At 41.4% G+C, this 21,561-nt stretch overlaps 1 protein-coding gene across 2 annotated transcripts in view; it reads left to right on the forward strand.

The window, feature by feature from the left end:
* Window positions 1-21,561, forward strand: part of rbpms2a (RNA binding protein, mRNA processing factor 2a) — a 120,704-nt gene that overhangs the window by 35,368 nt on the left and 63,775 nt on the right. For both annotated transcript variants that reach the window (XM_073025005.1, XM_073025004.1), the window contains 2 exons: window positions 2,931-3,008; window positions 11,673-11,711. In XM_073025005.1, coding sequence (XP_072881106.1) covers window positions 2,931-3,008; window positions 11,673-11,711 — 117 coding nt within the window. The remainder of the gene's footprint in view (window positions 1-2,930; window positions 3,009-11,672; window positions 11,712-21,561) is intronic.

The raw sequence follows: 21,561 nt of genomic DNA on the forward strand, positions 1-21,561 counted from the left end.
GCCGTAACAGTTTGAGCCTGGGCTCCAACAGCAACTGTTCTCAATATGAGCTGCATCCTTGAGGAATGTTGACTGGATCTGTTAGGTCAGGCAGTATCTGTTGAGGGAAGTGGGCCAGTCTGGACACAGAATGTGAATGGTCCACTTCTCTGGGCCCTGCTGCCTCAGCAGGTTTTGTTTTAAGCCTAGATTCAGTATCTGCAGTTGTCCCCAGCTGTGGCAATGGAAGATCAGAACCAGGCCAGGTGTATTATCACTGCCGTGAGTCGTGGAATTTGTTCTATGGCAGCAGTACAGTGCAAGACATGAAATGTACTATAAATAAAATTAAATAGTGCAAAAATAGTACTGTAGTGTTTATGGGTTCATTGTCCATTCAGAGAATTGATCGTTTTGACTGCTGGTACGTTTGCTTCTCTAGTGGCGTCATAACCCTGCCGTGACCTGGCCTTCCGTCCCATTGCCCAATCTGAATCAGATTTGTGTAACTGATTCGTAACCTTCCTCCTTCGCTATCAGTCTCACTGTCCCATGTAAGAGTGGTAGAGTCCATTAGTTTTGTTCTGTCATTGTCTGAACTGTCAAACATTAATTGGCTGGCTGCAGAAGCAGGCTTTCACGGCATCTAAGGTAAATTGGCAGCCAGCTGACTAGATCCAAATCATTTGCTCTTGTAACTTCTGATGGAAGTCCTAGGCATGAACAAGTGACTAATTAATTTGGTGGAATCCTTGTACTTTTGAATCCTTGGCTGTTTTTAATGTGTTTTCAAACATGCATCAAGCTGCTTTGGTATTTTGATGTCTGCTGGCAGATTGTACTGTTTCAGCATTGAAGTTGAAACCTCAATTACTTGTGTATTCATCCTTTGCCTGTATTTAAATGTAGTTGGATGGGAAAAGCTGCTCAGATACGACCGAGCTGTCAAAACAGTCTCAACGCCACTTCTGATTCTTTTTCTTATTCCAGTGACAGATGGGCAAGCAACTTGGAGTGCTTTGCAATGTGCACACTTCCAATGTGCATCAATAAGCCTTTTCATTTGGATTGGACTGTTTAGTTATGACTGCCTTGTGTTGGTTCTTTTTTTCCCATTTGGGGGTGAAATAGTTATTGTGTAGAAACAAGTTTACTTATGTGCACTCTGGAAATGACTTTTTTTAAGCTTAGAAACCAGACTGTGCAGATGCTGGAAATCCACAGCAACACAAAATGCTGGAGGAACTTAGCAGGTCAGGCAGCATCTATCGAGAGCTACAAAGCGTCGATGTTTCATGCCAAGACCCTTCCTCAGATCTGAGAAGGAATGGGGGCAGGGAAGGAGCACAAGCTGGATGGGTAAAGCCTTGTGATGGGTGGCGGGGCGGGGGGGGGGGGTGAGTTGAAGCTGGGAGGTGATGGTGGAAAAGGTAAAGGACCAAAAGAAGAGTGTGGACCATGGGAGAAAAGGAATGAGGAAGGGCACCAGAGGGAGATAAGGGAAAAGGGGTAAGAGGGGAACAAGAATGGAAAGAGATAGAAGGGGGAGAAATTATAAGAAGTTTGATAAATTGATGTTCATACTGTTGGGTTGGAGGCTAACCAGACGGAATGAGGTGTTTAAGAATAGTTATTTAGGTATTTAAGAATATCTAGGGTAGTAATCCCTTGGAGATGGTATAAACGTGCTGGTGAAATTCCTCCTCAGTTTGCCTGAGGTGTGGATGGCTGAGATACCACCCAACACTACACTGCTTTTAAAGCTACCTGCCATTCTGTAACTGCACGAGCCATGTATTATTGTTTGTCTTTTGTGTCAATGACAGCAGCACATTTTTTGGTAAATGCCTCTGTAATTTAGGTTCTCGGTATTTGCGTTACTGTTTCCTGCGTTTTGCCTTTTGCGCATTGATTGTCAGTCTTTGCAGTTTTCCATCAATACTATTGTATTTCCATTCTGGGAATGCCTGCAAGAAAATGAATCTCAGGGTGGTATATAGTGACAGGTATGTACTTTGAAATGCTAAGAAGGTAATACTTTTTAACTGACCGGATCACTGGGCTTGGCTGGTTTTTGGGGAATTTTCGTAATGGCATTTCCGTCAGAGCAACCTGTCAGATGTGTGGTTACAGCTCAGGGATTTAAATCTGCAGTCGCAGAAGTAGTCGTTGCTGTTCACTGTTTAGACATTTTTATTGTGAACCTTTAAATCTCCCACTTTCCATAAATTTCATGTTACCAGTACGCTTCAGTGTATCCAAGCTGTTGCCTGTTCTAGCACAAACACCTCCTGCAATAACTGTTTTGGTTCCTCAGTCTATGCTTCCCGACTGGAGGGATCTGTGCACCTGCACTTAAAATTCCTCTGCTCATAACCTGTTGTCATGTATTCTCTTGTTTATCCTCCTGCATTGCAACTTGAGCATGTTCAATCTGATAACTGTCAGCAGCATAAACACACCTTCTGTCTACCCAGACCCAGACTTGCTTTGATCTACAATATTATTCCAGTATTCTACTGAGACTCAGTATAATTGTATTTTGTAATCCTTTTTAAAATTGGAACTGTGATGCTAAAAGCATAGCTATAAAGCCAACGCGCACCCAAAGCTGGTGGAACCCGGTATGTCTGATAGCATCTACAGAAAAGAGTAAGCAATGGACATTTCGGACTGAGTCCCTTCATCAGGACTTGGGGGAGTGAGAGGAGGGGGGGAAGAAAATGGGCATCTTCTCTCCCCCACCCCCCCCCCACACTCCCTTCCCTCTCAGTCCTGATGAAATCTTTCTGCCTGAAAGATCAACTGTTTACTCTTTTTCTGTAGATGCTTCCTGACTGAGTTCTTCCAGCATTTGTGTGTGTGTGTTGCTTTGGATTTTCAGCATCTGCAGATTTTCTCAAGCTTGCTCTAAAGGCCAACATTTTGACGATTTGTTCTTTCTTTGTTAGGTCCGCACACTTTTTGTCAGTGGTCTTCCCATGGATATTAAACCACGAGAGCTATACCTACTGTTTCGGCCTTTCAAGGTAAGTTGGAAGTGTAGATTTATGTATCTGTGCTGGTTCCTAGCCTGGGTTATCAGGATGTCCTCCCTTCCAAGGTCATTTAACCAAAGCAATCATTTAGCTCCTGTAGTTTATAAATATCAAACTAACAACACCTGACAGTTATGCAATTTGATAAATATTTTTAGTATTCCAAAACTTGATGTTCCAACTGCTTCACTGAATTTATTCAAAGGTTGGTGTTGAAGAGCTTGCAATATTGTGCTGCACTGACTTTTACTTGGAAGCAAATTCTCAGCTCTCCAAAGAGCTGTGAATCCATTCCTTGAGCCCTGGTCAAAAGTCCTTGCAACCTTCCAGGGCCACACTGCCAATCTAACAACTACTGATCACCTTTTTATTCTTTCTCCACTCCCACCCCTCTTTCCTACTGCATGCTTGCACACTAGAGAATCTTAAAATGGTCAATAACCCTGCAGCATCTGTGTGCTTGGGATGCAGAAGCAAACCAGGAGACCCAGTGGAAGCCCACACAATCACAGGGAGCACTGCCATAACGCTAGCAACCCAGGTCCAACTGTAGCGTCTAGAGTTGAGCAGGGAGTTTCCTCTAACCAAACGTCCTGTCTTTTATTCTATGGGTAATGCATAGTGATTGTATGTACTTTGAACTTTCAGTAAGGTTCCCACTAAAGGTTCTACTTCCGTGGTCCCTTGGTTCCATTTAATATCAGAATGTATGCAGTATACAATCTGAAATTCCTACTATTTGCCGACATCCACAAAACAGAAGAACCCCTAAAATAAATCTAAAATATTAGAACCCCAAAGCTCCCTCCCACTTGTTCCAGCAGAAATCATTAGCCCCTGTACCACAGACCATGCAAGCGATATGTAGATACAGGAGCTTGAAGTTAGTTTCTTCCCTTCTGTCATCAGTCCATGAACATTACCTCACTATTTTGCTCTTTGCACTAATTTTTATATTGTAATGCATAGTAATTTTAAAGTTTTATTTGTCATGTGTACACTGAAGTGTCTTTGCATCATATCAGCAAGGATTGTGCTGGGAACTGCTACAAAACAAATTTCATGACATGTCGGTGATGATAAAACTGATTCTGATCTTTGCTGAATGACATAGCTGGTCTGTCATTAGTGGTGTAACTGCAATTGGTGCATAGTACCAAAGTCAAGGTGCAAATTACTGTGTAGCTGGCACTACTGTAGAATATTTTTCTTTCAGGACAATTTAATGAGGGAATGAGTTTCTTCACTAGCAAAATTAGAACAGCCTGTATAAACATGTTTGGCTTTAGTTACAAGTGGAACAGAGGTGGTCTCCCTCACTACTTGTTTCTCCTTCCTCCATGGGGATGCTTGTCTTCTGAAGACTGTTAGTTTGCATGAAGAGGCCTTTGTACAAAGCTTGTCATTCCCTGGCTAATGTCTTGGACTTCATCATTTGGCAGACTGGTATGCGAGTGTGTTTAATAAACTGAAAATTTAATTGGTAGATTAATCCAGCAGTGCTGACTGAGTCCTTCTGGTAGTCATAACAACAGCTGTCAATCTTGCCACAGCCTTTTGGCTTGCTTTAGACCATTTTAATTGTGCAATGGAATAAACTTTAAGACTTAGCCTCGCAGAGTAGCTTTTAAATCCTGTTCCTTCCAATGCAAGGATTTAAGTTGTTTTAAAAATTGGTCATTATTGCAGCGATCAGTGCAAGCCCAGATGTGCTGAGTGGTGAGGAAGATTTTGCCAGTGAGCTGCATTGTCTGCCGCATTTCATTGGGGTGTGTATTGTAATGGGTCATTCTTGGGTTAACACGCTGCTATCTTGAGGCTTGCACTTGAGTCAGTGACTTGTTTTAACCCTGAGCTTTGCTTTGATCGAGAGCCGAAATTGTGCTTTCAATGTAAACCCAACCTACAGAGCAAGAGGAAGCAATTTTCAATAGCTTTTCAAACAAGTCTTTAATCCAAATAGTGAAACCAGTCATTTCAAAAGTTGCCTTGGAAATTCTGCCAAGTTCCAAATTTGAAAGTAAGCTTATTATCAAAGTATGTATATGTCACCAGATGCTACCTTGATTCATTTTCTTGCAGGCATTCCTGACAGAACAAAGAAATACAATATAATTAAGCTCTACATGTGCAAAGACTGACAAACTAATGTGCACATACTAAAAATAATAAATATTGAGAACATGTGTTGTAGAGTTGATAGAGTCCATAGATAGTGGAATCAGTTCAGAGTTGAGGTGAGTGAAGTTATCCATGCTGGTTCAGGAGCTTGATGGTCGATGGGTAATAACTTACTGCCACGTATACCTCCTTGCCTAATGTTAGAAGTGAGAAGAGAACTTGTGAATGTTGCTTTATTGCAACAGTACTCTAATAGATGTGCTCAGTGGTGAGGAAGATTTTGCCAGTGAGCTGCACTGTGTCTACCACGTTTTGTTGGGGTGTGGATGTGTATTGTAATGTGAACGATGTGGAGGAGCAAAAGGAAGCCCCTGCAGTTCTTGGCTTAATGAGCCCAAGAATGTACAGGCTCTTATGCAATTTAGTTCCCCCTGCAAAGCCAGCAAGTAAGATGTTTAAAATTGTTACAATTTCTCAAAAATCATTTGAGCCCTAAACTGGCAATAGCTGAGAGATTCAGATTTTACAAAAGGAACCAGTCAAAAGATGAAAGCATTTCTGAATACATAACAGAGCTGTGCAAACATCCCCAGTACTGTGACTTTAGAGATGGACTTTTGGTTGCATTATGGGATAGGCCTGTATGTGGCATGCATTGTCAAAGCACTCAAAAGAGGCTACTGTCTGAATGAGACCTAACCTTAGAACAGGCATTGACCATTGCAATATTGTTAGAGCCTGCAGCAAAGGATGCAGCAGAACTACAGAAAAGGTGGACAGAATGTGAAATGCACAAAGTGTCCCTGAATGGTGCAAATGCCAAAGATGTTATTGATGTGGCCAATCCTCCCATGATGCAAATGACTGGTTCAAGGAACAAGTTTGCAGAGAGTGTCACAGACAAGGTCACAGTGTGCAGTCAAACAAAAAGCACAACCAAGGAGAAAAAGCGGCCAGTGAAAAGTTTCTCTCTCAGAACTAAGGAAATGCATATATAGAGTGACCGAATGTGAAACGGACAACAGTCTGAAGGTGAGCTGTCGTGCTAGAATTGCGTAGTATTACTGAAGCAGATCACAAAATCATGCGGATCACCACGGATGTCTGGTGTAGAACTGGATACAGGGTCAGCTTTGTCCGTAAATCCAGAGGCTGACTAGAACAGACTGTTTTCTAAGATGCCATTAGAGAAGACCTCAGTGATGCTGAAGACTTGGAGGTGCAAGTGTCTCCCAAAGGCCAACTGAAAGTAAATGTGACGTGTGGAGGGCCAGCACTGAACGGTTGTGAAAAATCCAGCTAGACGGGCACTCAGGAAAGCTGTGTGTGACATCAATGGGTAATGGCAGCCCAAATGTAGCACTGACCAGACACTGACACAGCTGCTTAATGCTAATTAGAAGGTGTTTGAGGAGAATTAGTAAAATTCAAAGACTTATGAATCCCAGAATTGAATGGGATAAAAAAGCAACACCAAGATTCCATAAAGCGTGTCCAGTGTCTTGTGTGCTGTGTCTTAAAATGGATGCGGAACTGCAGAGATCTTCTCTCCAAGGTCGAGTGGAGTGATTGAGCCACATCCGTTGTCCAGTGATCAAGAATGGACGATCTGGAGCTATTTGCATATGTGAGGATTTCAAGGTGAGCATTATCCCAGTGCTACGTACCGTGCAGTATTCCCTGCCGTGGATAGAAGATATTTTTGTTTTGCATCTTTGGCAGGCAGGGAGAGGTTTTCAAAGATTGACTTGTCACAAGCCTATTTGCAAATGGAGATTGAGGAGTCGAGCAGGAAGTTCCTCACAATCAACACTCACAAGGGACTGTTCCAGTATAATTGTCTCGTTTGGCGTCACATCAGCACCAGCAATTTGGCAAAGAGCAATGGGCCGAGTTCGCCAAGATAGCCCAGGAGCACAATGTTACCTTGATTATATCATGACTGTCAAAAATGAAGGGCTCCTCCAGATCATGGTAAAGTGCTTACCAGGCTGAATGTGTATGGTCTGTGCACAGAGATGAATGAAATCTCACTGTGGACATGTCATTGACAAGCACGGCTTACACAAGTCACCAAGATTGAAGCAGTGCTACAAGCACTCAAACTGGAAGATGTGTCACAACTTGGGCCTTGTAAACTACTGCCACCAGTTTCTCCCTAACGTTGCCCCAGAACTGCATGCATTAAATGCACTGTTACAGACAGGAGCAAAGTGGGGAATGGTCAGAAAGATGTGAAAAAGCATTCGAGGGAGCCAAGTAACATTAGATGAACTGTTCACCCATTGTGACCCATCCCTGCACATCAGACTGGTGTGCGATGCGTCCCCTTATGCCATTGGAGGGTTTTATCAATTATGAAAGATTGACTTGAGCACCCAATTATGTTTGCTTCAAGATTGGTGATGAGTGTAGAACGCAACTGCGCACAGATCATACAAGGAGTTCTTGGTCTAGTGTGCGGAATAAAGAAGTTCCACCACTACCTCTACAAACGAATGTTTACACTAGTGACAGATCTCCAGCACCTAGTGTCCGTTTTCAATCCCTGGAAGGAAATTCCAGGGATGACTGCTACCCGGTTAGAACACTGGGCACTGTTCTTTGGAGCCCACTCTTATGACATAGAGTTCAAGGGTACCAAATAACACAGCAACACTGATGGCTTGTTGCCTCTTCCACTATTGGCAACTGAAGAAGTGTTTCTTCATACTATGACCCAGCAGAAGTGTTCCACACCATATTGGTGGACCAGTTGCCGGTAACAAATTCCAAAATACAAAGGGGAGCAAGGAGTGGGCTGACATTGTCAAAAGGCTGTGACATCACCATGCAAGGATATCCAGCTCATGGTAACCTTGTTTCCAGAGTTCTTGGTGAGATGAGACCAAATGTCGGTGTGTGCCAAGTCTGTGTGGATCCCGTTGTGGTTTCCTCTAAACTCCTGCACCAGTGTGTTAGAAAATCTGCATGAAGGATGTAGTCAAAATGAAGTTTAACCTGGGAATAAATAAACTGGTTGAAAACTTGGCAAAATCTGTTCAAAATGCAACCCCCACAGGCACTGTGGTCCATTTGTGGACTCCCTATTGCTGTGCATGCTCATTTAGAGTGGCCAGAGGTTATACTGGTGAAGATGACCACCTCGGCAAAGTCAATCTGCACTCTGAGAATGATCTTCACTAGAGATGGGCTTGCCAGAATAAATTGAGTAACAACAGACTCCGTACACATCAGAAGAATTCTGACTGTTCATGAAGAAAAGTGACGGCAGACATTTCTGGTCGGCTCCTCACAACCCGGCAACGAATGGGTTAGCTGAAAGGTTTATCAAGACCTTCAAGTAGTCCACTAAACTGATGGACGAGGAGGACAATCCTCTGCAGCACAAGGTGGACATCCATTTTGTGTATCGGAACTCTGTTATCAGACCAAAATGTCAACTGTTCATTCCTCTCCATAACTGATGATCAGCAGAGTGAATTTACAGCATGTGAAAAATCTCTTGTATCTGGGAGAGTGGTGCAAGGTTTTCAGTGGGAGAGAAGGTATTGTGTAGGGATATTAATGTTAGTCCCACCATTAACTAGTCATTAGTCAGGCGAAGTAGCTTAACATCCAATAATTGGCTTTATAAAAAAGTCACCTGGGCTAATTTCAATCATGGACATTGTCCTGTGTTTCTCCCACTTGCATCTCAATCAGAATCATGTTTATTATCACTGACATGTCATGATTCTGCAGCTGCTGTACAGTGTTAGACATGGTGTAAATTGCAGTAAGAAATGTACAGTGGCTTTTGGTTAATCTGGCAAGCTGCTATTTTGGTACAACTCGAGAAGTGCAAACACTAATTCAGAAAACAGCCGGGATTCCCTTTTTTTCTGATACCATGCCACTTCATTGAGACAGCAGGCTGTTGCTGAGGTTTCAGTCACATGCACTTGTGTGGATGTGAGACACTACACTGTGCTTGGAGTGTAAAGTTTTTAAATAGTGTCAGGTGTGTGTGTTCAAAAGGCAGTAATTTTTGTCACTGATAATTGGCGAGAAATGAGCAGTAAGATATTTCAGAACTGTTTTGCTCACTGAGATTTCAAGCATTCAGGCTTGAAGATGCCAGAAAGGGCCTGGAGCGAAAATGAAAATTTCACTAATTCAGCATGTTTGGAATTACAAAGAATTTAAGGGTATCGCCTATAATCTTTAATCTTACAATAAAAATAACGATTTGGACAATGCAATTGTTCAAAGAATTGTATGAAGGCAGTTCATTATCTGTCTGTTCTGATTTTGTTCATTTGTAGCCAGTCCAAAAAAACATGGCAGTATACACTGGATGAATTCCACCATCAGAATCTGTTTAATCTTACAGCATATCATGAAATTTGTTTTTGTGGCACTGGTACAATGTAATACATAACTGAATTACAGTAAGTGTGTATATATAATTGCAAAAAAAGTGAGGTAGTGTTATGGGGTCAATGTCCAATCATTAAACTGCTGGCAGAGGGAATAAAGCTATTCCTGAATCATTGTGTGTGCCTTCAGGCTCCTGTACCTCATCCCTGATGGGAGCAATGAGAACAAGGCTTGTCCTGGGTGATGGGGGTCCTTAGTGATGGATGCTGCCTTCTTGAGGCATTGCCCCTTGATGTCCTGGATGCTATGAAGGCTCATGCTTATGCTGAAGCAGACGGAGTACATAACTTCAATCCTGTGTAGTTAACCCTCTCCTCTTCTTTTCCCACCCCACCCCCCGCTGTACCGGATAAAGCCTTTCTCCATGGTCCATCTGTCTTTGACTTTCCAAATCTCCTCAAACACCTAATGAAATGTAGCTGCTGTTGTCTTGGTAATTGCATTGTTTTGTTGTCGCCAAGATAGCTCCTTAGATGTTGACACCCAGGAACTTGAAATTGCTCACTCTTTCCACTTTTAACAACTGTTAGAAACTAATCCAGTTTTACAGCTACTAGTATTGGTAGTGTTCTAATTTGTTCTGTAATTTATTTAAATACATAATTTGTTATTCAGCTAAACTTTTTATACATTAACTATTTCCGTGAAACTTCAGCTGAGTTAGCTGCTTAATTAGGCCAAAATGTGCATGTCCTGATATACCCCAATTGACTGAAATCCACTATTTTAAAATCTATAGTGCAAAAAATAGTAGGTAATGATGGGAGAAGGGAAGAAACTGTTAATAAAACATTGAGTCTTTAAGCTCCTGTACTATTTCCCGGCAATAATGAGTGTCCTAGGCAGTGGGGATTATTAATGGACACCAACTTTTTGAAGTATTGCCTTTTGAAGATGTCCTTTAGTCACAAACCTGCACATGGAGAGCCTGGAGGAAAAAAAAAATCTGTTGGAGGAATTGGGCAGGTCAAACCAGCATCTGTGTGTGACAAAGCAATCCTGATGATGGATCTCCGCCTGAAAACATCAACAGCTTGTTCTCCATAGATGCTGCCTGACTTGCTAAATTCCTCTAGCGTGTTGTCAAAGGGGGAAAAAATATTTTTCCTCAGGTGCTGTCTGCTGCTGAGTTTTTTAGCATTCTGTTGAATTTCCAGCATTTTCTTTTTCCCCACCAGGCTTTTAACTCTGCTATGGGACTTGTGAGCACAACTTGATTGGTACCCCTTCCACAAGCATCCAATCCCTCCATTGAACAGTTGCAGCAGTGTGTACTGTCTACAAGATGCACTGCAACAACACACCAAAGTCCTAAGGCAGCACCTTCCAGACCCATGACCATTACCATCTAGAAGCACGAGAACAGCAGAAACTTGGGAACACCACCACTTGGAAATCCCCCTTCAAGTCACTCACCACCTTGACTTAGAAACGTATTGCTGTTCCTTCATTGTCGCTGGGTCAAAATCATGGAATTCCCTCCCTAACAGCACTGTAGGTGTACCTACACCCCAGGGAGTACAGCAATTCAAGAAGGCAGCTCATCATCACCTTCTCCAAGGCAGCTGGATGGGCAATAAATGCTGGCTTAGCTGGTGACACCCACATCCCAAAAATGAATTTAAAAAAAAAACATTCTGCTAGTCTCTCAGAATGGTTTGTTGTCTCTCCAAAGCCCCTTTGCCCCACAACCCTTTAAGAATGTAGATTGGCCAGTTATAAAAGCTGACTACAATGCTGCCTTTAGATTGTGGTGTTGAGATGTGAAACTTAATCCCACTAAGCTTTTGCAATCAGACTGCTCTGAACAGCCCCACAGATTTTTAAGGAGGCCTTGGCATTAGATGTTCTGATTCTTTGATGCACTACTTAGTGCCCAAGTAGTTGACGTCAAGAATCCAAATAAACCGGTTGAGTAATTTGGCTGGACAATGTATATCTGTGTTATTTAAATTCAAAATATTAATTTAGATTGGAGGGTAGTTTAATTGCAGTCACCTTGACCTGAGTGTTTCTCTGTCAAGTCACAAGTTTTGAAGTTCATTTCTAATCTTCACTATGTACTTTAAGCAGTAAGTTGTATTTTACTCCATATAATTATTTTTCCATCAGGGGTATGAAGGGTCACTGATCAAACTCACTTCAAAACAGGTAAGCATTTTTCTTTATAACGATATTCAATATTTTTCAATATTCTGAAAATGAGAATTTTCTGTGTTTTTATTTTTTTTTAATCCTGATCTGTTGGTGTCTAATCCTAGCTGCACCTAAGCATTGGAATTTATAGGGCTGATTTATTGTCATCTACATAATAAGTCTATTGTTTTTTTTTTTGGTTTGGGCCAATGTTTTTCAGAATGTTTTTAGTTCTCTTCTCTTCCTCCTCCCCCCCCCCCCCCACAGAGACAGCGAAGGAAGAGAGTTGACTCTTAAACTAATATTTTGAAGTATTGTTCACGTGTAGGTTTTTGAAATGAACTGTTCCTTATCTGGTTTTAAATCCCCAAACTGAATGGGGATAATATCCAATATTGCATCCCTGTGCGGTAAAATTTAAGTTGAGAAATTATTTCTACAACTGGACACGATGTGTTAACCCAAGTATAATAATTTGTACTTCAGTAAGCTTTAACATTTTAGGGGTTTGAGTTTCAACAATTTTTCAGAATAATATTCCCAAATCATGTCTGTGTGTAGTTTGTGTTGAGGTTTTCTCCCTTCAATCTGAAAACTGGCGCTGGATGAAACCCCTTGAACAATTCAGTAGTCCCATCCTTTATATACCATGATAATTTACAGCCCAATACTTTAACTGCATTCTTTGACCACCAGTTTGTAATGTAACTTTTATTTTGGCTGCTTGGTTTGTGGATTTCGGGGTTTGGACAGGGGCCTGTAATGTTGTCCATGCGGTTACTGATTTTATCATGCATTTTCTCACTGTTACATTGTGAGGTCTCTTCAACACTGCTTGGAGGCTTCAGGACAAAAGTTTTATGTGCACAACCTCTGCCTCACTGCTCATACCCCCAACACCCCCCCCCCCCAAGGCATTCCCAGCCCACATGCATCCTTGAACAATTCTGGCAACATCACCTGAGTGCATGCCATCCGCAAAGAATTTGCCTTCCTTCCTTCAGCATTATTGTTCACTATTCAGTCCAGCTTCTGCTGATCTTTGGGGCAGGTTGTCATCCTCCCTTGTTATCTGGTAGTTAAGACAAAACTGGTTGTAAAGATTGCATCTATGATGCATGCAAAGTCTAGCACCACATTTGGAACACAGGAACAGGACCTTTGGCCCACAATATTATGCCGAACTAATTAAATGTCAACTAAACTTAATTGTGTGGATAGCCAGAGTTGTTTCCCCAGGGCTGAAATGGCTAACATGAAGGGGCACAGTTTTAAGGTGCTTGGAAGTAAGTACAAGGGTGATGTCAGGGGTAAGTTTTTCTTTCCACACAATGGTGGGTGCGTGGAATACGTTACTGGCGACGGTGGTGGAGGTGGATACTATAGGGTCTTTAAGAGACTCTTGTACATGGAGCTTAGAAAAATAGAAAATGCAGTAGGGAAATTCTACGTTGCTTCTAGTGTAGCTTACATGGTCGGCACAACATAGTGGGCTGAAGGGCCTGTCATGTGCTGTAGATTTCAATGTGAACGAATCCCTTCTGCCTACACAATGCCCCTACCTTTCCATTTCCCTCACGTTCATGTGCCTATCTTCAAGTCCTAATGTACCTGACTGTCACCACCCCAAGGAGCACATTCCAGGCACCCAGCACTCTGGGGGGGTGGGGGGGGGGTGGTAATCTTGCCTCTGGCAACCCCTTTTGAACTTGCTTCCTCGCTTTAAATGTATGCCCTCTAGTATTAGACATCTGGGAAATGCTGAGCTGATTCTGAAACCTTCCAGTGAAAGATGTTGCCATAGGTAGCTTTCACAACTAGAGTTAGGATGACTTGCAATGCTTTCTTAATGCCATAGGTTAGAGCAACATCTAAGCCTTAATGTCAACAGAAAATGGTGTTCCTGTTACAGGTGAGCTTTTAAAGGTCAGTTCCAAAGGCTAGCGGTGAATTTAGGAGTCAAGTTTGAATCTGTATTAGGCAGAGCAATATTGGACTAGTTGTGGGAGATGGCTGCAGGTTCACAATTTGTGATTGTGGACAAGTACATGTAAAGCTGGAAAGGAGACACTGTAAAGCCCCATGAGACTCGTAGGAGATGAGCAGCATTCCCAAGAAAAACATTAGTGTTTTTATGAGAACACAATAGAACAAAGTCCATTGTAATACATAGTGGTCATACTATTGCTACACTGATTTAGTAATTAGGACTGTGCAGGTTGGATGAAGGGAAGTAGCTGTTCTTGAACATGGTGTGGGACTTTCAGATTGTGTACCTCCCTGCCCAATGTCACTTTCAAAGCTGGACGCTGGCCAAATTTTTTTTTAAAAAAAACTACTTCCACGTGAATATTTTGCCGTATCTAGCAAAGCTTTTTTGATTTTGTCTTGGAGTTTCAAAATGACTAGGGTTTTTATTGCTTACTGTAGATAAGGATAGTAAATCAGCTTCAAGTTAAGTTGCACATTCCCTGGAGTCAAATCTAATTTGTTCCAAACAATGAACAGTAGGTGCCTAGAAATTCTTTTGGTGCTGATTCTCTCTGTACTACCAGGCAACATGCATGTGTTACTATATACTGTAGCCTGTGGTGCTCTGAAATTGATTTTGATTGAATGAATCTTTCCAGTCACAATACATACTGACACCTGTGTAACACATCTAGTGTATTGTCTGGGATTCATTTTCAGACAAATGTGTCTGCTATTTTAATAGAATATTTTTGATCTCCATTTAAAGGTTATCAGAAGTTCATGTACCATTTTGCAAAATGTTACATGCAGCTTTAAATGGAGAAGATCTAATTCTTGATAAATGCAGTAAATATTTCACTTGCACATATATTCTTGCATTTAACTTGGCTGACACCTGCGTAAATACCAGCTAATGAACTGTAACCTTCAGGATTCTGCCATTCATTTACAGCCCTGGCAAATGTACACCCATCTGGTTATTTAATTCTAAATCTGGAAATGATTTTTCAGGGGTTTATATTCTTTAAGTTGATCATGTGTCATTTGGTGCAGCAGTACTTGCTGAGCAAATCACTGGAAATTGGGCCCATGTGTTAATGTACACTGACTTTATTGCTTTGCTACCAACTAAACCGGTAAAATGGTACATCTTGGGTATCAATCCAGTGTAGTTACTGAATTAAACATCCAACAACTTTCACCATCCCAACAGCTGTACCCTCCTAAATTTGCTGGTATTCAAATTTTTGAGAAGGCTCATAATTTGGCCGGACTCTACAGTTCTAGAGATTTACAGCACAAACAGACCCTTGGGTTACCTAGTCCATGCTGGACTATAGCCACCCTTGATCTCTTAACCCCGCTAAGCCTAAAGAAATTCCTGCACTCTGTTCTAAAGGGACATCTTCAAATCTGAGGCTTTGCCCTTTGGTCCGAGACACCCCCACAATTGGAAACATCTCCATATTCACTTTGAGACCTTTTGAGTCCCATTTTAATCCAATGTAGTCTTTTATCTTTCAAATACTTTGTCTCCAACATAAATATTTAATGATCTGGCCTCATCCATTCTTGAGATAGCAAATTCCAGAGATTTCACCATCCCCTGAGTGAATTTTGAGACCTTAAAATGGCTGTCATAGTTTTTCTTTCCATATTCCCTCATTCATCATTCTCCACCTATGGAAATATCTCGACATCCATCTTGCGGTTGTCTTGGGTTCTTGTGTTTGAATAAGGTTCCTCTGCTTCACCCACTGTTCTTCAAATCCATGATATTGGGCCATAGTTTTCCATTTTGTTGGAAGAACTGTTTAAATAGCTTTTGAAGTGTTGTCAACAATTAATAAGGGTCCATGGCATTAAAAACAGTTGGGAACCCCTGGCATTCTTGCATGGTGGAAGCACAAACTGCAGTCAGCTAAACCTGCCTCACTGTACCCTGCTTTCAGACTTCCCAAGCACTTGACATCTAGCTTTAGGCCAAGGGTTCCCAACCTGGGGTATGCGGACCCCTTGGTTAATGGCAGGGGTCCATGGTATAAAAAGGGCTGGAAATCTCTGTTTAAGGCAGAACAAGATTGGATTATTCATTCCATTCGATCAGTGGACTGGACTAACACTTTACCACAAACACAATACTGAAGGAACTTGGTGGGTCCCGCAGCCTCTGTAGAGGGGAATAAGCAGTCCATTTTCTGTCAGACCATTTATTATGTTGGATTGAGTGATATTGCGATCCAGAGTTTTAGTAGTCAAGAATGAGGCTTAAAACTTGGTTATGGCTATTTATTAGGTGTTAGAATTTTAAACTCTAATCCAGACTACTTCAGGTGCTGATGGAGAGTTTTAGTCTGAAACACCAACTGTTTATTTCCTTTCACAGTTGCTGCCTGTCCCACTGAATTCCTCTAGCATTTTATGTTTTAAGATTTCCAGCATCTGCAGAATCTCTTGTCACTTGTGCAATACATAAAATGCTGGACTTTTTAAAATCTGGATGCCAAGTTTAAAAAAATATATATATATAATTGGCATATCCTATTAAGGCACTGGGTGAAACTTTGCTCATATCTCCAATCTGCTATCCATCCAGTGATATTTGAAGTGGGTTGCATAGAGCTCTTTCCAATAATCTAAGTAAAGTAACAACTTTATCAAGAGCACATGCCAAGTTTAGAACAAAGCACTTTATCCCTGCAATTGGAACTTGGTCCAGAGCTTGCTAATAATCCTGCCAGAGTTAGCAACACTTTGTATTTGATCAAGACTGGGGCATTCTCTCTAATGTGTATGCTTAATGCTCAGGGTTGTGAACCCCTGCCTCTCCATTGCTGTGGCACATGAGGCCCTCCTGCCCTACTAGTGCCTGCAACAATAACTCAGTGTGGAGAGCCCACCTCAGAATGGATAGGCTTTGGAGGGGAGGGGTGCGGAGGTGTGGCTGCTCAGTTCTGAGATATGGAACTCGAGCGGGTGCGGGGTAATGACTGGGACTGCCAGTGGCTGCTCTATGATGTACTCCCTGAATACTATAGTGTCTCTCCAGCTCCTGATGGAAGTAGCTGTCTCCTCTGTCTCTCTCTCCCCAGGACATGGATTTCTGTGGTAACACACTCAATGTGTGTGTCTAAGGAAGCAGTCATAGAACAGTGGCTGAGGCATATTAGAGAATGATGCTTGGTAAGCAGAGCCTTGCATTTAGGGTGCAGATATGAAACACGGTAACTTTCCAGTCTATTGTAAAGAAAAAAAAAAGGGGAACTTACTCACAAACGAAACATGGGCTAGATCTAAGTAGAAGCGACTTTTCCAAAAATTTCATGGAACTGGGGTTTGAGACCAGCTTAATTTTGCAAAGGTGGACAGAGAAAAAGGGGGGAAATGCACAAAAGTAATGTTGAATGAACAAAGTGATCAGTAAAAGCATCCTGCAGATCTGTATGGAGAATGTTGATCAATTACAGTCAGAAATGGGAGTGGTGCACAGAAATGAGATCATTTGATTACATTGGGGAGTTTCTTCAAGGAAGGATCCAATATAGAGGAGACTCAGTGCAATTGGTGTTAATACTTTTCTGGGGTAAGAAACTGACTAGATTTAATCCTAAAAAGCTGCATTGTTCCCAGAAACTGGGACATTGGTTATTTTTGAAAGTTCCGGGATTATGGGCAGTCTCTCTTTTGATCAGTCCACTCCACTGGAAATAAGATATAGACCAGTTGACCTATGAGTGATGGGGAAAATGCTAATATTGATTGCCAACTTGAGCAATCAAATGCTAAAGATATAATCTTGGATAAAGTCGTATAATTAAGTTATAGTTGGTTATTAGATGTAATGTAGTATTCTATTAACTGTAATAGAGCTGATATTGAATCAACTCTATTAAAGTTCATTTAATAGAGCACTTAAGACTGATTTCAACAGCTCTATTTCCTCTGGTAGAGTATTTCAGTGTTGACTCTGTCTGATCCTGTTACCATGTATTTTGTGGCAAATCCTGCTGGACTGTTGCACTGGAAGCTTAAAGAACTGAGCCTGGGAGCACCAAAGTGTGTGAAATGAAGTGCATGGGATTGGGGCTAAGTAACCAACATGGAGAACGGATCAAAAGGAAAGGCAGTAAGAATAGTTAAAGTGGCAGGCAATGACTAGTGGGGTATTTGTAGAGCAGTGTTAGGGCTTAACTGATCAATGTATTGATGTTGCTTAAGTGAGGGGATTAAATGTAATCTATCCGTGGTTGTAAGTAACACAAAGCTTGGTGAGAGTGAGAATGCAGAAAAGCTCTGGTGTAAAGCAGACGGTTAGGGAAGTGAGCAAGTATGTGGCAAGTGTAGTTATAGAATGGATAAATGTGAGACTGTACACTGGCTGCTGTACATGTGTGCATAGCTACAAGACCTTTTCTGTCTATTCCTTTTCCATTGGGGCCTGGGTGTCCTTGTATACCAGTCAAAGTAGGGCTGGAGATGTACCAGGTGGATGAGGATAGATGGCCTGGGAACCTTGGAGATCTCAGTTATTAAGGCTAGAGATGTCTACTGGTGAAATCGTGTCTCACATTGTGCCAGTTTTGTCTCATTTATGAGGAGCAATGTTCTTTCTATGAAGGGAATGCAGAAAATGCTCATCAAAATTGGTTTGTTTTTTGGAATGGTAGGACTGAAGCTGGGCTGGCTTTGTATTTGAGAGTTGTGGAGAATTGGGGGGAATTTCAAACCTACACCTCAAGTCTGGACAGGGTAGATGCGATAAGGATGTTCCTGATATCTTGGGAATCCGGTGGTTCAGTCCTACATGGTTTATCCGTCATTCTTAGTAAGACATGTAGAGCAGACATTATATCTGGTGTTGACCTATGGAATTGCTTGCTACTTAAAGCAGTTGAAACAATCATTAAGCAGAATTCAAGTATATTTAAAGAAATTGAGGAGTATTAGAAGAAAGTGGGTACTGAATTTGGATGATTAGCTGTGATACTGGTAGGATGGGCTTGTCTACTTGAATGTTGAGTCAGAGGGGCATGTGCATGTGGGAATATGGACGGGAGAAATGAGGCCTCCAGTTATATTCTGGGGCTAGTGCTAAGTAATGTGCCAGTGTAATACAATTCATGTGCTTTGAAAAATCAAGAATGCTATTTTACAATACTGGCATGAAAACAATTTGGGACTCCTGTAAAGTTCTTTTGTCATATCCCCTGTAAATTCATTGCACTTGCCCCAAAGCTATACTCTCTAGATTTGGACACCCATCTATGGGGGAAGGTTCCCTAATATCTTACTTATCCACGATCTGTCCTGCTCCAGGAAATAACAAAACCCAGCCACTGGGTACATTTCCTCTGCAACTTCATGTCCTTCCTATAATGTGACTCAAATTGTTCAGTCATCTTGCTATGGCCTGACCAATGTTTAAAAATTTGTACCATAACCTTGCTCTCATTACCACATCCTAGCTAATGAAGAAAGGTATCCATATGCCTTCATCGTATTTGGCTTGCTCCAACTTCCCGTATCCTTGGCCTTGTGCACCAGGATCCTCGCTTGTACTTCCTCAGGCCCGACAGTTCATTGTGTACATCGCATCACTGCACTTAACACTGTTAAATTCCTAATGTAATTACTGTGCCTATTTTTCTGATCAATTCTGACCATCTTCCTCGCTGTCAACACCAATTTTGGTATCCTCTGTGAACCTACAATTTTCATTTCGTATCAATCAGTCTGCTTCCTATTCCCAAGCCAACTTTGGATCCAACTTGCCTTGTATCTTAGGGAGACTAACCTTCTGGAGCTGATTTCTTGTAGAACCTTGTCAAAAACAAACTCTTGCCATGTTCAAAGTTTGCCTCCTTCAGTATATGCATTAAATTTAAATTCTCCAAAATGTGTGGATAACACAAGAACCATTGTTATCATACTCAATCTATCAGAAAATTATGCATACAGTACACCCCTTCTGGTATTGCATGCATTCATCTTCCTGCTGAATCCACTGTTCTCTTTGGGTTCTCTGCAGAAGAAAGCTTGTTCACAGCTTTGATTTACTCAGTGCTTTTAGCTTGAAAGTTACCTTAAATTGTTCATCTGGTGAAGATCAAATCACTTGCTTTGATCAATACCTAATCGTTGTACACCAGAGCATTGCATGCCACTTTTTTTTGATGGACAAACTATCAGATGGTTTAACACTCTTTCTGATTTCATCAAAGCTTCAGCATGGACCTTCCTAATGGACATCACCCATGGTCACCAACAGGGTAAATGTGCAAGAGGAGAAACTGTTTATTTCAATGATGTTTTGGTCAGCTTTGCCTAATCGTATAGACATATATATTCAACATTTTAAACAATTAACTAAATTTGATATGGGTGGGGCTGATCAAACTTCATTGTTCTCATTAATGAATACAAGCAGTTCAGATATACTTTTGACAAATCCCAACAGTGAAAAATTGTACTATGGGTGGAATTGCCATTTGATTTGGAGTTTTGCTAAAGGCCACTGATGTTTTCAATCTCTTGTCTTCCACTGAATTGGTCAAAAAGGCCATCTAGGCTAATACATGACAGGTGCAAAAACCAAACTTTCTATAACCTTGGGGGTTTGTGAACCTAAATGATAGTGCTGGTTAATTTTTCTTTGATCTGATTGTAGTTCCAGCACCATTGTTTAATGGCTTCCAATGGGATCTAAAATTGGACTAAATGTAACCTTTCAGCTTGTAAGCTACCCCCATCCTTGTCTCAGTTGCACAGACCTCCACTCCAATGATAAATTGTTGGACTGCAGTAATCTTTCTAGTAGAAGCCAATCTTGGTTTCAAACACAAGCAAGCTTCACCTAAGCCCATATGATGTACTGCAAGTGGTGCTGGTCCGGGAGATCTTGAGTATATTCATTCACTGTGAACTGCTAAAAGCCAACATCACATGAAATGGCAAACAAGGAAATTAAATGAGCAACCATTAACATCTTTAAAATTCGAGTTCTATCTGGGGTGGGATCCCTATTTGAGCAATTTGAATGCTAATTGTCACTCCATTGTGCTGTGAGATGCGATTTCTGTGATGCAGCAAATTCAAGTTGGTTTCGGCCAAATGGACAAATTCAATGCAGACTTGAGTCACATCTCTGTCCCTCCACAAGCCTTTGTAGGAGCTTTTGTTTCTACTTGGCATGAAAAGCAGAGCAGTGAAACCTAAGTCTGTCTTGGTATGTGATATGGTTTCCTTCAGATTTAAAACAACTGAGTTGGTGGAGAATTTCCATCTCAGTCATTCATTGTGACCTGATGCTGGAAGTACAGTGACTTCAGTTTACCAGAACATGGTTTGAATTGTGCTTTTATTCTCAATTACTTGCCCTTTAGCTACATTGACAGCCACTTAGTATGGGAATTCTCATTTGGTGGGCGTGTGTAGGGGAGTAGTGTTGCAATGGATGATCCATTTCTCTCATACCATAGCAATTAGATTTTCAGAAATAACCATGAAATTTGATGAGTTTATTAGCCTTTATACTAGGCTGCAATGGAATTTCTTCCTCATGAAACTAATTTCAACCCGTTGATTTGACTGGCAGTCATCAGTGTCGGGCATCCCCTAGCCATCTTATCCTTGTGTCATTCTGGTTGGTTTGGATAGTAAGTACCCCTCTGGATCAGAGTTGAGAAGATGGTGCTTTTGTGAATGTGAACAATAACTAACAAACTTAGTGTGTTAAAGTCCAAATATTAAATCATCCAAGAGCATACATTTTGAGGAATGCTATTTCTGGTGTAAAATTTTCAAGAAAAACTAATTGTACTTGGCCATCAGATTCCTACAGTTTTGTGGCAGTCCAAGTTTCCATATTTAAACTACAGAAGAGGCCAAATGG

The sequence above is a fragment of the Hemitrygon akajei genome, chromosome 21 (genome assembly GCF_048418815.1).
Source record: "Hemitrygon akajei chromosome 21, sHemAka1.3, whole genome shotgun sequence".
NCBI classification, from domain to species: Eukaryota; Metazoa; Chordata; class Chondrichthyes; order Myliobatiformes; family Dasyatidae; genus Hemitrygon; species Hemitrygon akajei.